This window comes from Asterias amurensis, chromosome 18 (assembly GCF_032118995.1).
Source record: "Asterias amurensis chromosome 18, ASM3211899v1".
Classification (NCBI taxonomy): domain Eukaryota; kingdom Metazoa; phylum Echinodermata; class Asteroidea; order Forcipulatida; family Asteriidae; genus Asterias; species Asterias amurensis.
In genome coordinates this window covers 5030661-5046000 of record NC_092665.1, presented here as the reverse complement: position 1 = coordinate 5046000, position 15340 = coordinate 5030661, and the positions used below count along the sequence as shown (strand labels likewise).

At 38.8% G+C, this 15340-nt stretch overlaps 2 protein-coding genes across 2 annotated transcripts; one reads left to right on the top strand and one right to left on the bottom strand.

Annotated features, from left to right (window-relative positions):
* Positions 1-182: 182 nt before the first annotated feature.
* Positions 183-4563, top strand: LOC139950936 (alkaline phosphatase, tissue-nonspecific isozyme-like). The gene is made up of 4 exons (XM_071949772.1): positions 183-282; positions 1883-2083; positions 3604-3743; positions 4480-4563. The coding sequence occupies exons 1-4, from the start codon at positions 183-185 to the stop codon at positions 4561-4563; spliced, it is 525 nt and encodes a 174-aa protein (XP_071805873.1).
* A 9126-nt stretch (positions 4564-13689) lies between these two features.
* On the bottom strand, positions 13690-14505 carry LOC139951113 (uncharacterized). Its single transcript, XM_071949951.1, has one exon. The coding sequence runs from the start codon at positions 14503-14505 to the stop codon at positions 13690-13692; it is 816 nt and encodes a 271-aa protein (XP_071806052.1).
* Between the last annotated feature and the right edge of the window lie 835 nt (positions 14506-15340).

Below are 15340 nucleotides of genomic sequence, written 5' to 3'. Positions count from 1 at the left end.
TTAGTCTTTGTAATTTTAACAACATTATTTAATTGTTATGCTTCAAAGTATTTCATTTTTAAAATAATTCCAACTATAGCCAGGACGATTTAATATTGAAACTTTTGTTTGACAGTTATAATAAGTTTGCTTACCTTTCAGGTTTGTTTGAGCCCAGTCATATGCAATTTGAAGGCAACCGAATGAATGACGTAGGGGGTGAGCCCTCATTGTCTGAGATGGTAAAAAAGGCCATTGAGATACTTCAGAAGGACAAAGACGGGTTCTTCCTTATGGTTGAGGGTAAGTTATTATTACAACATACAGGTTTCTGGTTTTTGTAGAGTGTTGGTTGATTGGTTTCATGAGCCCTAGCCTTGTCCAAGGCTCTATACGCTAGCACCGACCCGCTCTGAATTCACGAACTGCATAGATACTATACCGCACGGTACATAGCAGTACTTGATACCGGGTCTAGTTGCAGCCTCGTTGTATGAGGTACAACAGCCTCGAAAACCATGCTTCGACCCCACGGTATTAAGTAATGTTATATACCGTGCAGTATAGTAACTATGCAGTTCTTGAATTCATAGTATAAGCGAGCCGGTGCTTGCGTAAAAGACCTTGGACAAGACCACAGGAGCCCTTTGTGTCATTGCTGCTGTTTCACAAGAGGTTATCGTTATTGGCCCTACCTCTTTTTTTTTCAGGCTTAGAAAATCATTGACAATCTGAAACCTCGTTATATGGAGTATTTACATTGTCTCTTTGATGCCATTGTCCAGTCACAGATTGTATGTATTTTCATTGTTGGTAACAAGACCACGCAGGTTGGCATGGACGGGCAAATAATATAGCAAACATGCAACCGACCTACTAAATTTTGTCACCAAAGTAGACTTTTCTGCAAACTTGTATTTTGGTTGTAAACAAACATTTTTAAAAACTAGGGCCATCGTTTGTTATCTATGTATTCTTATAACACCCCTTGCAAGTATTTGGCCGTGTGATAGAGCGTCGGTTTGCCATGCGCTAGTCCAACAGACTAGCACATGGCGTGCAGTACCCAGACGTCCTTTGCGTGTTCGAGGATGATAAATTAATCGTCTGTAACCACTTCGGATTGCACGACATTACATGCAACACAGTAAGTAAAAGTATTTGCAATCTGTATTCGCGTCGTCCGTGGATTGTAGCATTCAGGTATGTAACTTAATAATAACAGTACAGTATTAAGAAATGTTTGGGGTGTTATAAAACAAATATTGACCGCTTTTACTCGTGCAATGGTTAAAAACTATGACTCCCTCGGTGATCCCCGTAGCGTTCTATTTTCCCTCGGCTTCGCCTTGGGAAAATAGAACGCTCCGGGGATCACCTCGGGAGTCATAGTTTTAACCATAGCACTCGAAGCAGTCAATATTTGTATACTAGTTTTCGAATCTTGGTAGACAAAAACTCCGTCTATGATGTTGCTTTATCACGGTGTGGCCATCTTGATTTTACTCCATTCAAACTCATTGTAACAAAACTGAGGCTGGACAAAATAATAGTCTGGTGCCATGTTTGCGCAATGAATGTTAGCATTCATTACTGTTATGGAAACAGGGAACATGACCGAGATGGTGACAGCTTGATTATAAACCTTTATCACGGTGTGGCCATCTTGACTTTATATTCCATTGTAACTAAACTGAGGCTGGTGCCATGTTTGCGCAATGAATGTTAGCATTCATTACTATTATGGAATGGGATAATAAATGTTGGTGCTCTCCCAGGGAACATGACCAAGATGGTGACAGCGTGAACATTCTTCACGAACAAGACACACTACCAGATTTTTCATAAAATGTCAATAATTCAAACACAAATAAATCATACTATCTTGAATTGATACACGAAGGTGGCCGAATTGACCATGCGCATCATGACGGGTTAGCCTACCACGCCCTGCATGATACCATTGCAATGGATAAGGCTGTAGCCAAGGCGATGTCAATGACCAATGAAATGGAGACTTTATTTATTGTAATTGCCGACCATAGCCATGTACTCTCTATAGGAGGAGCAGCTGATCGTGGTAGTCCAATACTCGGCAGAGGAGGTAAGTTTCATCCACAATTATAACTTTAAAGGCAGTGGACACTATGACTTCTAACAAGCTCAAGCTCAATGAAAATAAAACTGATACATCGATTGACCCTACTGATTCTGTCAGCAACTTATAAATAAAATTTGATTCTCATAATATGACAATGATCAAGCAAGTTTCCAGCCACTGCCAATCAATAAATTTTCAATTACGTAACTTAAGGAGAATCAAACGGTACCTGGATAAGGATACTCTCCATCATGTTGTCAGAGCTTTAGTCCTCTCTCGTATTGACTATGGCAATCTCCTTTTATTTGGTGCAACGTCATATGAATTGGACAGATTTCAAAGACTACAAACTAGTGCAGCTCGTTTAGTATGTTCCACACCCTTGAGAGAACATATTATTACCCCATCACTTATAGGGAACTTCATTGGCTACCAATTGGAGAACGAACCCATTTTAAGATTGCTCTTCTCGTTTTTATGCTTTAACAAAACTACACCTCATTATAACCACTTTTACTGTCCCATTACACTCCTCCACGATTTCTTCGATCAATCGCTTTAATGTTCCCCGAGCAAACAAAGTTTTAGGTCAGAAGGCTTTCAGTGTGGCTGGGCCCATGATTTGGAACAATCTCCCAACTGCCATTAGGGAATCTAATACTCTGTCTGCTTTTCGTAAAGTCCTTAAGACTCACCTTTTTCCAAGTTAATTTCTTTCTAGTGCGCTATGATCTTGATGGAATAGCGCCTTATAAATATTAATTGTTATGTTATGTTATTGTTATTGGTAATTACTCAAAATAATTATTAGCATAAAACCTTACTTAATACTGGTAACAAATAATGGAGAGCTGTTGATAGTGTAAAAAATTGTGAGAAACGGCTCCCTCTGAAGTAACGTAGTTTTCGAGAAGTAATTTTTCACGAATTTGATTTCGAGACCTGAGACTTAGAGTTTCATGTATCGAAATCAAGCATCTAAAAGCACACAACTTCGTGTGACAAGGGTGTTTTTCTTTCATTATTATCTCGCAACTTCGACGTTTGATATTTTTTTTGTCTCTGACAATTACCAATAGTGCCAGTGTCTTTGAACAATTAAAAGCTATATCTTTCAAAATCTCATTTGTATGCAAAATAGTATACAATTAATTTAAAGAGAGACTGTTTCTTTACAACAAAATGGTTTTGCATAAATGTCAAGGTCTGATGAATGACGGTTTGCCATTTACAACACTCTCATATGCAAACGGCCCTGAAGGGACGGAATCTGACGGATACCAACACAGGTAAAGCTCCAATTGATTACTTTGAGTATTGGTTTATACCACTCAGGTACACCACTCAGTAAAATTAAATCCGAGTATATACAGACTTTTTGAAATATTTTAAATCTTAAACATATAACTTTGCAAAGTTACAGGGAAGTTATTGCAAACACGATTTTGCCAAGGGAAAGTGCCCCTTTGCCAACTATTTTACTTGTGTTGTGATAAACATTGTTTTATTATTTGTTTGTGCAGAGGCTGCCGATTTTCACCATCCAGCGCTTGTCCCAATTGATTCAGAGACTCATGGTGGAGAAGACGTCACTATTTACGCCAATGGACCAATGTCGCATCTTTTTCACGGGGTACATGAACAGCACTACAATGCCCACGTGGTCAGATATGCTTCCGGGTTAAACTGCCACAATGGGGCGCCCTCTACTGGACCAAATTCCATTTTGGCTTTACTGTTGTTTTCTTTCGTACGGAAGTTTATAGATTGAAAAAGAAATTCAATGAATGTATTTTGTCCAGTTTATAGCAAAGACAGCCAATATTATAGTTTAATCGTGTTTGCAAACAGTAAAACAAACAACCACAAACATGACATCTGTTAACCTTTTTTTACAGCCGCTTAAATCAGACCGACTTTTTCCAGTAATATCACTTTTGAATCATACAGATAAAAAAAAAAAAAGAACGCCAGGCCTAAATGAGAAACTGACTGGATACATTTTAGTTTAATGTTTGATGAAAACAAATCACAAAAACAAATTACTTGGACATTTATGAACCTGCGATCTTTATATTAACGTAGCCCTGGTGTTTCCTTGCCTTGTCCATATAATTGTTCGCCGTGGTAGCCAGAGACCAGTGACCCGCTCTGTGAAAATGAGTAAAATTTCGCGCAATGCATTAGCGTGCAATGGACGGTTTCATTATGTGGAAGGGGTCGTTGTGGAGAGGTTTTTATTTTGTAACAATGTTTTTTGTTCTACTTCTTTAGGATCTATATTTTCATTGTCAATATTCAGATAACTTAATTTTAGTCACGAAGCTATAAAAAAAAACCATGATTTTGTTAAGTAAACGTACTTTTGTTTCATTTGTGCCCCTTTTATTTCTACAAAGCGCGAAGTATCGCTGATTTGTATTCCTCGCAGAGTAGTCGTTCGGTACCCCCACGTACATTATGGTATCATCGGAAACCTTTGACACTCGTCTTTCCGAATATTAGAGGAGATTAAAGCCATGGTTAAAACTAAGGCTGCAAATTGTTAGACCAACAGAGGGCGTTATTTATAATACTCGGATGTTATTGTGGACTTAGTGTGTGTGTTCGACCCCCCCCCCAGTTTGTAAATATTATTTCAAATGTGACGTCAAGATCACATGGGGCTCCCCAGGGTGATCAACCATTTCCCTCCAATAGACCGTGTAAGTCTCACGATGATAAGGTCACCACTGAGCTTCCGGGCACCACAGAGCCATCAGCTGGGGAGATTAACGTGCGTGCAATTGTAGTGTGATTTTGTTTCTGTCTGATCACTTTTTATCAATCCCCAGAACATATTTATCGAATGATTACATTTACAGTTACCAATCACTAAAATCTGTAAACTTAAACAAATTAAAAGGAAGAAGTAATGCGCCACCATCCGGCTCGAAGTGCCCGATTGGTAAGTAAAGTGAATGTGTTGACTACACTAGCACACCGAAGTTAGTTTTGTTTAAATAAACATAACATTTTCATCTTATTCGAGCAAAAATATTCACCTAATTGTTTCTATAACACATCATTGCCCCCTTGGCTCGAAACTCCCACGGTAGTTTCGCTTTTTATCATTGAACAGACATTGATTAAATTTTAAATTAAATTGTTACATCAAACGAGGTCAAATAAAAAGAAAATACACTGTCAATATTAATGTATTTTGTCAGAACAGGCTAATTTGCAAGCACATAAAGCAACATTAGGTCAGTTGTGTATTGCTTAGGTCTACATTACACGAACGTTTTACTACTCAAGTCAAGCTTTTTCTTTCAACAAACTGAGGATTTTTATTTGAAGACACCTTTTCTGGGGTACGTTACAACAAACCATAAGTTAATGGCTAAATTCTGTTGTTTTGAAGCATTTTCTAATGCCTTTCAAAATTCAACAAATAATTGTATTAAAGCATAAAAACCTTACTTGGTAATGAGCAATGGATAGATGTTAATAGTATAAAACAAATTGTGAGTGAGTAACGGCTCTCTCTGAAGAAAACTAGTTTTTGAGAAGAAGTACTTTCTGGAATTGTTGAGGTCTCAAATTCAAGGCATCTGAAAGCACACAACTTGTGCGACAAGGGGTGTCTTCCCATTATTCTCTCGCAACTTCGACGACCAATTGAGCTCAAATTAATGTTCACGGGTTTGTTAATTTAAGAATATGTTGAGATACACCAAGTGGAAAGACGTGACTAGTGCTTGAAAGTTACCTAATGTGTCCTGCCTTTGCCCTTAAAGGGTAATTTTAAACTGATTTTCAATCGTATCCTTTGTTTTCTCGGAGTCTACTACCAATGAAACGTACAAAAATAAAATGCTTTTTGGGAAACAAGAATGTTAAATGGAGCAACAACAAAAATCAAATGAACACACTGCGAACAAAATGTATTTGCTATTTTACAACTTTTGGATGAGATTGAAGTCATTTTGATTGTTTAACACGTAACGCAGGATTCCGCTTTGGGCCGGTGTTTTTAATGGAAATCTGTCCCCGGAGATTCTGTCCCCATTTTGGGCAGGTGTGTCAGGAGATTATGTTCTCCCAAAATTGTTACAAACTACTTGTGATAGCGCCCTCTGTTGATTCACCCTCACTCAGCCCATGTTAGTTTCCAAAACAGGGGAAAGAATCTCCGGCAGCATTGATTTCACTGAGACGCCGGCAACCCATCCGGGCGCCTAGTCCTGGAGAATTGCGCGTGGCCCTTGTAGTGGCAGGAAATTTTGTCCCTTGGAGATAGTTTCCTCCTCTTGTCGTTTCTTCTGAAAGCACCCTTGTTCAGTACCCTCTTTTGGTTCAATCTGCTTCAAACCGTTTGATATCAGAATCTCCGAGGAAATATCATTAGCACTCCTGCTCTTCGTTAACCGCGGCCCATACCAGCCTGGGGAAGGCAGGAGAGCCAGGTCACTTCGTTCGCTTGCAGTTTTTCGGAAGCAAAAATAAAACAACATGTTCGGTCGCCAGTCAAATAAGACGAGTTGTGTTCCTCCGACAACGGGGCCTACAATCCCGGCCGAAATGCTTGGGTCACCCATTCTTACATTAAATAAAACTTTTCCCTGTCCACTTCCCACTGACAATAAACATTTTCTCCCCTGCCCCTGCTATCTCCAAAGAGATATGGCCGGGATTGTAGTCTGGGTTACAACACCGCACACTGTACGTTTGTAGTAAATAAAGCAAAAGAGGGCGCTTTGTAATTCTCGTCCCCTGGTTTCCAAGAAAACGGTGTTCGCGAGCACACACACAACCAACGTTCGGATCTGTATACACCTCACTTTGTACATTTTTGATAAATTTGTACATTAGAGGGCGCTTTGTAAATGTATTCCCAATTAAATAACACCACAGAGCCACAGCGCCCTCTACGTATATTGTCTTACAGTTTTCCGTCTACATAGGGATTAGACTGGGCCCCTGTCTGTTATCCGCAAGGATAAAGACAGGTCCCGGCCGCTCGATCCAGCGATTCAATTGGATACATGCCCCTACAGTACATGCAGCACTGCCGCCTGTCTTCAAGTATCTCTATGTGAAATGAGGGAGGTCAAAGGTGAAACTACACGCCGGTTTTGGTGCCGGTCTCTGGCGTTATTCACGAGCCTCGAAGAATGACGTCAGACGTTCGGGCTACATAAGGATTAGCTTCCCTTGGTCGACCCCGCGGTGCTCACTCGGGTGAGCCCCTGACAAGAGCTAATCGAACGATCAAACTCGCCCTCTCGTGGTGACGGCATGCACCTCGAGTCGCCCCAAGTTGACCCACTCCACAAGCAGGGCACTGGGGGCTGACCCGGGTGAACCCTGGAATGACATTAAAACTATTCGAACGTACCGGGGGCAGACCGGGGTCGACCAAGGGAAGCTAAACGAACGCACCCATAAATTGCAGACGACCCTGTCTTTATCCGCAAGGATTAAGACAGGTACCTGCTGTTCAGATCCAGTGATTCCTTTGATACAATGATATCATTGAATAAACCAACATCAAGTCGAGCGCCATGTGGAAGCTCGAGCCTGCCCAGTGATGTTTCTCCAGATGTTCCGATCCAGCATGCAGGAGCGTGTGTGGTGTCTGTATAATATTAGCCTTGCTCAAGGCAGTCGAATTATTCACTCCGAAAAAAAAACCACCGCTGTATAAAAACCCAGCCATATTCACTGTGCGTAACATCGCACGACACGATGCCCCGTACACTATCCGCATGGGGAGGCCGTCAGGCCGACAGCCTTGTAGGGTTTGTGTTGAAGCCACTGACCTCATTACTATAATAAGCGAAGAGTTCCCACGGTCAGCTCATTACCATAATGCCCGCGAAAGACGAGACATGTTTACATCACACACCACAACCACGGACGCATGATAGGGTCCAAAGGTCGTGATAAGGGAAGTGCGTGATTGGACGTCAAAATGAATAATTCATTTGCCTCACATCCTGTGTTGTCTGATAGGTCTGACGAAAGATATACATATTCATGGGCTGCATACTAGCGTATCCGAAAGCCCCTCCATTTTTTCCCACTTGTGGAAATTTTTCAATACAACACATTAAACCCGGAAGTTACATACCCGACAAGGCTGTCGGCCTGACGGCCTCCGCATGCGGTTAGTGGTACGAGTGCGGATGACTTATGTGCATAATGAATTAAGATTTTTCACATTTTTTAAGAGTAAAGCTTATGTTCTAAGCTTCAATTTGATATATGATTTAATTCTCTTGATTTTATGGTTTAGGAGATTGGGCTTTAAGAAAAAACGTGTACAAATGCTATGGGGTTTTAGGTGGAAACAAATAATAACAACAACAACGACGACGACGACGACGACGACGACGACGACGACGACGACGACGACGACGACGACGACGACGACGACGATGACGACGACGACGACGACGACGATAACAATAACAATAACAATAACAATAATTATAATAATAATAATATTAATAATAATAATAATAATAATAATAATAATAATAATAATAATAATAATAATAATAATAATAATAATAATAATAATAATAATAATAATAATAATAATAATAATAATAATAATAATAATAATAATAATAATAATAATAATAATAATAATAATAATAATAATAATAATAATAATAATAATAATAATAATAATACAATAATAATAATAAAACAATACCTGTTCCGACGTAGGTCGGAACAGCTAATAATAAAAATCTCGACGAAAACAATACCTGTTCCGACGGTAGGTCGGAACAGCTAATAATAACTAGACATTAGGTGTTTGTGAACAAACACAAAGCTGTTCAGTGTTCTTTTGCTTTGATTATGTGTTAACATTACCAAGGAGTCTATAACTGAAAAAAAGTTTGATAAATACTGTACAGTGCCTTGAGTTACGGTGCCACTTCATCGGGTCACGGTAACCTAAGGCTAATCTCTAACGCCCAAGGAGTCTGTAACTGAAAAAAGTTAGAAAATCGGTTGTGTAGTTCTTGAGATATGGTGCCACTTCTGGTTGACCCGGAAGTAGAGGTCAACTTGGGGTCATGTATTTTCAAAGTTTATTTTTAATGCCTTAGGAGGATAAAACTGAACAAACAGGATTGAAAATCGGTTGTATAGTACTTGGCGTACGGTCCCATTTCCGGTTCACCCGGACGTAGAGGCCAACATGGGGTCACGAGTTTTCACAGTCAATATTAATGTCAAGGAGTCTGTAAGTGAAAACAAATTGAAAATCGGTTGAGTAGTTCTTGAGATATGGTCCCACTTCCGGTTGACCCGGAAGTAGAGGTCAAATTGAGGTCACGGTTTTCCAGATTTTTCTCCTATCCCCAAGGAGTCTTATCCCTACAAACAGTCGACATTCTTAAAGAAGAATGTCGTCTTCCTGTGATAATTTATCTCGGAATGTCGACATCCTAAAAGTAGGATGTCGTCTTCCTGTGATAATTTATCTCGGGATGTCGACATCCTAAAAGTAGGAGGTCGTCTTGCTGTGATAATTTATCTCGGGATGTCGACATCCTAAAAGTAGGATGTCGTCTTGCTGTGATAATTTATCTCGGTATGTCGACATCCTAAACGTCAGTTGTCATCTTCCTGTGATAATTTATCTCGGGAAGTCGACATTCTAAAAGAAGAATGTCGTCTTCCTGTGATAATTTATCTCGGAATGTCGATATCCCAAAAGTAGGATGTCGTCTTGCTGTGATAATTTATCTCGGGAAGTCGACACCCTAAAATTAGGATGTCGTCTTCCTGTGATAATTTATCTCGGGAAGTCGACATCCCGAAAGTAGGATTTCTTTTGTTGAAAGGATTTTACTTGTATACGTTTTGTTAACTAGTATAACATTTCCAACAATATTTATAATATTCATGGTCATAAACTACGTTAAACTAAAATAATGGACGAAACAAAATGTCCCTCGTAAAACTCCACAAGGTTTGGAACATAATGGTCCCGCAAGTTCAAATACGCGCGAGACTTGCTTAGTCTACACAGAAGGTAATAAATAATTTATTACAAGCAAATGCAATCGTACAATAATAGAAAACAAAAACTAAAAAACAATGCAAAACACATGTAGGGGATGGAGGGGCCCATAAAAAGCAAACCTTAACGAGTACGGACCCCCCCCCCCCCCTTTTTTTCTAACGAAGAAAGCAATGTAAGCAATTCTATTTAGTGGGTGTAATCTTATGTAGCGGCAAAACAATTCAAAATAACAGGAAGAAGAAACACAAAAACAGTTAGCGTAAAATAAAACTTAACCATATATTTAAATGAAACAGATAAACAAAATACCCAAAATAAATACTAGAGAAATTGGGCCCCACAACTCTTGCTGGGAAAAAAACCATGTCGAAATATACCATTGTTATCCATTAGATACGTTTTGTAGTCACTTTGGTTGGGGAGCGAGGAATCTAGCAAAAACACACGAAAATCCCATGGCTGGGACATCAGTTTATACACCAGACAAATCTATTATATGGATATTCTTTTGAATATTTTATTTTGTGCATATGGTCCGTGATTCATGGTCCGTTGAATATAAGTGGGCGGTTGTATCGACAGCAGACTTTTATCCTTTTGATCACCATCAGCCCCATGTATAATAAACTTCAACGGCTTACGATTGCACTTTTGGTATTGTCATTGTTAAACTCCGGTTCCATTGTGTGCTGTCTGTCACCCTCCACGCATAGATTTTCTTGTGGATAGTAGCTGTGTATGATTCATGGTTCGCTGAACAATGTGCCGATAAAAAACTGTTATCCTTTTGATCATCATCAGCCCCATGTATAATAAACTTCAACGGCTGACGATTGCACTTTTGGTCCATTGTGTGCTGTCTGTTACCCTCCACACATAGATTTTCTTGTGAATAGTAATAATAATAATAATAATAATAATAATAATAATAATAATAATAATAATAATAATAATACTGAAAATTTATATAGCGCCTATCCACGTAAACATGCTCCTGGGCGCTGAACAATTAAAAGAAAACATATTAAAATCCATACAATTAAAACACCCAATAGAAAATACAATAGTAGCTGTGTATGATTCATGGTTCGCTGAATAATGTGGCAATAACCAACTTTTTTCATTTTGAACTGAATGCTTGATTTATTATCTAGAGGTAAATGCTTGAGGCCAGTAAGAATATTGTGCACGTACACCATGTAGTTTTTGTTGGAAACCATTTGCTAACAGCCATTTATGTTACCCTTTGAAATAAAATCAGAAAATTTATAAGTTTGCTTGTTGCATAAAATTAAATTGAAGATGATGCCTGAATTGATTTATACAATCAGAGTTGGACTCTAGACTGACGTGTTGGACTCCTTGAACACTACAAGTGGTTCAATAGGTAGTGCAATTCCAATACTTATGCTGATGTTCTCATGATGTCAGCATCAACAGGAAGTTCCCACAACTTTGTCCCCTTGTACAATTAAATATGCAAATATGGGCCACGTGGTTAATTAATTACAATTTTTTATTTTTTTTTGGGTCGGTGGTTTGATGTTTGATCTAGTACGATTTGATTTCACGATCTCTTAACCACCAAACTCTGCGCTTATGATCACCATTTTCCGCTTACTGTGTTTTTCAAACATCATCGTGTCATGCATGCACACAGGTTATGTTTGGCTAACAATTGAGAAAAAGACCGATTTGGGACCGATTTGCTCAAACCCACCGGTCTCACCTAGCATCACTGAAAGGGGCTGATGAGCTTATTCAACTTATATCATTCATGAGGGTCACTACTGGTCTATAAAAAGAGAGACAGTTCAATTTGAATTTCTCAGAATAAAAGAGAATAACGGTAAACATTACTAATAGGTGCAGAGAAGATGTTGTATAGAAATTCCCTCGTGAATAAACCATTGAGCTACACCCAAACGCGTGCTCTGAACTATTTGACATAGCAGCTTGAGTCTGATGATTTCAAATTTAAGGGTTCGGATACTTTTTGTAGAAGGACACAAAACACAGTGTCCACTGAGTTACATTAAACTTAAACCGTTTAAAGATGGTGGAACGCTTCCCTTAATTGTTTACTTGCTAGGGTGCTTTTTTTTTTTTTGAGTCAACCAATTGTTATCGCTTGGAACAATATTTTAAAATGTAAAACGTATTTACAATTAATGGTGTTTAAATATACCCATTCAATATTCAAAACCAAAACAATCAACTGATACGGCGTCAATGTTTTTTCGTTCAATGTATTTAAATCATTCTAGCGACACCTGCCTATTTCTAAAACTTAGTGTCATATAATATTAACTTCTTTTAAACTAAATGTATAATAGTTTATTCAGAAAAAAATGCTTCGTAGAAATATATGTATCAATTAATACTTTATTGATCTAAGGTTATTGCAAACACTAACAATGTTTTTGAACTACCTTTAACGTTATTCTTTAATTTTACTGTCAACGACACGTTTCTGTAGTAAGAGAGATCAAGATAAAATGCAATATTGTGTAACTAGCTCGTATTCTGAAAGTGAGGAAAACTATATTTTCCAAGTTCACACTTAGATGGTGTATTTTGTTAGTATACCTTTTTATAGCAAGATTGGTTTCATTTTCATTTTGACGGTTAAAGCAATCGCTGTACCGAAATGTACATCCCCTCTTTGATATAATATTGTGACATCATCACATGTTTTATACAAAGGTGGTTCAAAATGAAACCCAATGTTTCATCTGCATTAAAAAGAAAGTGCTCTCTCATGTTAAAACGAACAAACGCAAAACTACGAGGAAGTATTAAATGTTTCACCATATCGAGACGTGTTCGGGAAAAGAAGACACAAAGGAAACGTCTTCCGGTAACTTTACAACGCTGTGTCCTTTCGATCACAAGTTATCATTAGTTTACTATAATAAGTATTGGTTATTAACTTTGATATCATCAGAAGATAATAGTTACCAGTTGTTTTGTGAATTATTTGTTCTTTGTTGCATCAACAGGGTACAGCTTTTTCCACCAATTTAACATGTTTCAATTAAAATTGCCGGCACAATCGGCAGCCACAATGAATTATTGGTCTAAGTCTGTATCAAGGAATCTGAAGTTACAGTTGTTTTTAAGTACTGTTTTATAAACTGTAAGCTTTTTGTTGCGTAGTTTCATTTTGCATTTTATGGAAAATGAAAGTTGTAGAGTCGTTTCAAGGACTCATCATTGCACCCTCGGACGGAATTACAGGCTGCAGAAATTTCAAACTTTCCCAAAAAACTCAAAAAAGAGATGAACGAATATTTATAGCACTGTTTACGTGACAAAAACACGTTGAAAGTTTTTGTCACAATACACGTTTGCAAAGTCAAGTGTTCAAATGAAACGCCTTTTCCATACTTATTGTCCTGCAAATAAAAAAACAATTAATAATAAAGTAATTTTAATCGATTCATCTAAACACACGTTCGATTTTCCACGATTAACTCATTATTATTATATCTGTAAAAACTATATAGTTGCATATTAGTTTATTTAAATCGTTGTCTAAAACATTTAAACGTTTCCGTGTGTTTTTATGTTCGATTTAGATTTCGTACAGCAGGAATCCAGTGAATGACGTGTAATAGTTAGAGCTACTATATACTGAACCGCTTACAGCTAAGTGAACTTGATCTCCGTAGTGCAGGGGAATCACTGCACTGTTGCTCATTTGATGATAATCTGCATCGCGTACACCCCCTATTACAATGGTGTTACCGCCGTTCTTCATCAGCTTGACCCATAGGTAAGGCCCACTTGATGATTTCTGGACTGAGAACATCAATACGTATACACCAGGCACATTACACGTAAACGTGCCGTTATTCAAGTTGAAATCAGTCCCTTCCTCTGAAAACAATAACTCTTCAAAGGGCAGACGATTCCATGGGGATGGAGGACTGAAGGCGGTATTTCTCACTGCAGTGAAGGCGGACCGTCGCGTGCTACATTCACCTGCTTCACCGGTCTGTCCAGCTGGTCCAGGTTCACCTCTCTCCCCCTTCAAACCATTCATCCCAGGCAGACCTTGAGGTCCTTGTTTTCCTGGTAGACCGACTCCTTGCTCTCCCTTCAGTCCGTGTTCCCCTTTAGCGCCTGGCTCACCAATCAGTCCATCTGACCCCTTGTCTCCTTTAACCCCGGGTTGACCTACCTCACCCGGAGAGCCAGCATCACCTCTGGGGCCTACAAGTCCTTGACCATGGTTCCCATTAGATCCAGGGATTCCCGGTATACCGGCTGGGCCCTGGCAGCAGGAGTTACACGTCATTCCCGAATCGGGTGAAACTGCTGCTGTAGCCACCAGGAACTGAACTTGCATAAAAGCCAAAACAATGGCCACTCCTAACGTAATCTTCATCTGTAAAAATTGTAAGAATAACAACATTTATAGCAATTGTGTTTTCGTAGCTGGTAGGGTTGATCATTTGTCAGTTGATCCTCTCCTTTTATTATGTATTCGCCCGTAAGGTATCAGATTAGATCAAACTGCACATTAGTTGATTAACTGAATAATAGTGTAAGTTTGCTGAACTAAATCGGTAAATGAAAAAAATTAATGTTTTTTTTTAAAGCAATTAAATGAGAACGCCTTAGGAGTGTTAAAACTGTTTATAATTGATATTATAAACAGAAGTGTCGTTGCCGATCGGTTTTGACCACCGATGTTAAACCCTGGTGTTTCTGATCAGCAGAGTGTGGGTTCGAATCCCGAGTCGTGACACTAATAACCTTGCCTTTCGCATTGAACGTAAAGCCGTTGGTCACATGTGTTGTGTAACGCTTGTAAACGATCCCAGTGCACTTATCGAAAAGAAAAAAAAAAGGGCTCGCCTCGGTGTTCCTGGCTGTGGCTGCTGATGCGCCGTAGCACCTTGTAAACCCTTATCAGGTGCTAAATAATTGGTTCTCAGAATTTATCATTTGAATAACTCTGAAAGTTTGTATATACTCAGCGCCAATTGGGTACCTGGTTGGTAGATACTTCGATGTTATTATTATTTTTATTATTCGTTGGATTGCCCCTCTACGTGTGCAAACGATAATAGGTCTGTTGTAATTTGAGCCGAGCAGCGAAATGGTCCGTTTGTGACATAGGCCATCTCAGGACCTGGAAACTGGTTAATTAATACTTATTATACTAGAAGAAATGCCTGAAAAAACATGGAGGTTGGCTTTATAAACAAATTTGTTAC

What these genes read in the sequence shown, in the direction of transcription:
- LOC139950936 (XM_071949772.1), top strand. Translation starts at nt 183, where the DNA reads ATGAATGACGTAGGGGGTGAGCCCTCATTGTCTGAGATGGTAAAAAAG. An exon ending in GTTCTTCCTTATGGTTGAGG is followed by an intron (nt 283 to 1,882) that starts GTAAGTTATTAT and finishes TGATACACGAAG; the next exon opens with GTGGCCGAATTGACCATGCG. An exon ending in TCCAATACTCGGCAGAGGAG is followed by an intron (nt 2,084 to 3,603) that starts GTAAGTTTCATC and finishes TTGTTTGTGCAG; the next exon opens with AGGCTGCCGATTTTCACCAT.
- LOC139951113 (XM_071949951.1), bottom strand. Translation starts at nt 14,505, where the DNA reads ATGAAGATTACGTTAGGAGTGGCCATTGTTTTGGCTTTTATGCAAGTT.